A 1,866-nucleotide genomic window follows, 5' to 3' on the forward strand; every position below is an offset into this window, starting at 1 on the left:
GATGTGGATGAACTTCTGTTTTTTTTTTTTTTTGGATACAAATGAACTTCTGTTAACATAGGGAGTATGAGTATGAGTAACTTCTTTTCTTTTTCTGGGTGAACAACGTGCAAACTGAGCATGTTTTCCTTCATAAATACGTAGGGTGTTCTATGGAAGGGATTGACCAAGTTGTTTAATTTGGCACTGATACAAATAAAATTACACAAACACAAATTTTTTTAATTTATTTTCCCTGAATCATACACACAAAAACACATGGCTCCTCTATGTCAAGTAAATAAAATGGTTAATTAGCAATTGTCACCTCATGTTCATGGTTACTTGTCTAGGGTTTCTGGCAGCTCATATGAGACACCAAAAGTAAACTTGAAAATTACACAGAAAAGAATATGTAGTAGTTTTTAATTGCTTTAGGCTTATGAGCTATGTATACAGTAGATCTACTAACACAAGCGAAAAATCAAAACCCAGTAGGGTTATGACAGAAATATCATCTCAGCACTTTCAAACCATCCGAATAAGGAAAAAAAAAGTTCATTGACAACATACAAGGAAAAATTACAAGTTACTTTTGTGCCATTTACTCCCACAAAACCCTTATTATAAAAATTCAATCAGACCTCATCCTGTTGATCTGGTTCAAGGCTGGTTGCAGAATATTGTAGAGGACCCAACCAATAGCTGGAGCAACAACAATCAGAAGGAGCGTTCCCCTGTTATCACTAGAGGAGGCGTCAGCAGCAATGGTAGCAAATTCACTAGCTGATGCATGGGGCGCTGACATGAACCCTGATGCAGCCAAACCTCCGAGCCCAAGCCCAATGATCACTCCCTTGATGCTACGCATACGGTCTATTTGGTTAAGAGCTGGTTGGAGAATGTTGAAGAGGACCCAAGCTATGGCTGGAATAATGGGAAGCAACAGTGCTATGCCACGGTTGTCACCTTCAGCTATCTCAGCAATTTGTTGGGCAGCTAAGGCTGCATCACAAGAGCTCAAGGTTGAAAAGATGGCTCCAGCAATGGCAGTACCGGTTAGGGAAGATGACAGGTTGAGATTTTCAAAAGGTTTTGAGGAGGTTAGGCCTTTTGGGAGGTTGTGAATGGAGAGAAGGGAGATAGGCTTGGTGGTTGGCTTGATGGGGTTGAGCATTTTTGTGGAGCTGGTGCTCAAGCACTTGGCATTGAGCATGGCCATTGTGGTTATTGTTGCTGCCATTGGTGTTGATTTGCTTTTGCTGGTCTTAGTTTTCCTGAACTTTAGGCAGTGGATAGATGGGGAGAGTGAAGGTTTTGAGACGCTCCAAGATCAGAAGGAAAGTGGTGGGTTTCAGTGATTGGATGTAAGATGAAATTGGAATATAGATTGGAAGCTAAGTTAGGATGTGAGGACCAATAGAGTTGTGCTTTTTAGATTCTTCCCTTATCCAAAGAGTCTGATTGGGGAGATATGGACCTTATATTTCATACCCTACCACATTTTCTTATCACATACCTGTTACTAAATTGTATGGGTATTGGGTAGCTAAGGCCATGTAATGAGTTTTGACTGAGATGGATATGCATATCTTAAGTATAATGATTATATATATATGCATCTCCCTTCTTACAATGTATACATTTTATAATTGTGTGAGACTCATACATTATGAAGATGCATATATCTAATACATAAGATTTATTCTTCATGTTAATTTTGGTTCAACATAACACATTATCATTCTTGCTACAATTTGATAATTAATGTGTTGATTTGATTTTAAAAGTTAAAGGATTAAATAGACATAATTATTAATTAAAAATCAAATTAAGCTCTACCTAATAATTGGCAGACCAACCACCGCACACCCTTGGTGCAGTGAT

General features: G+C 38.3%; 1 protein-coding gene across 1 annotated transcript; it reads right to left on the reverse strand.

Moving 5' to 3' along the window:
- Window positions 1-521: 521 nt before the first annotated feature.
- On the reverse strand, window positions 522-1,474 carry LOC142628165 (photosystem II reaction center proteins PsbY, chloroplastic). Its single transcript, XM_075802189.1, has one exon. The coding sequence runs from the start codon at window positions 1,220-1,222 to the stop codon at window positions 614-616; it is 609 nt and encodes a 202-aa protein (XP_075658304.1). The 5' UTR covers window positions 1,223-1,474; the 3' UTR covers window positions 522-613.
- Window positions 1,475-1,866: the final 392 nt, after the last annotated feature.

Source organism: Castanea sativa, chromosome 3, assembly GCF_040712315.1.
Source record: "Castanea sativa cultivar Marrone di Chiusa Pesio chromosome 3, ASM4071231v1".
NCBI classification, from domain to species: Eukaryota; Viridiplantae; Streptophyta; class Magnoliopsida; order Fagales; family Fagaceae; genus Castanea; species Castanea sativa.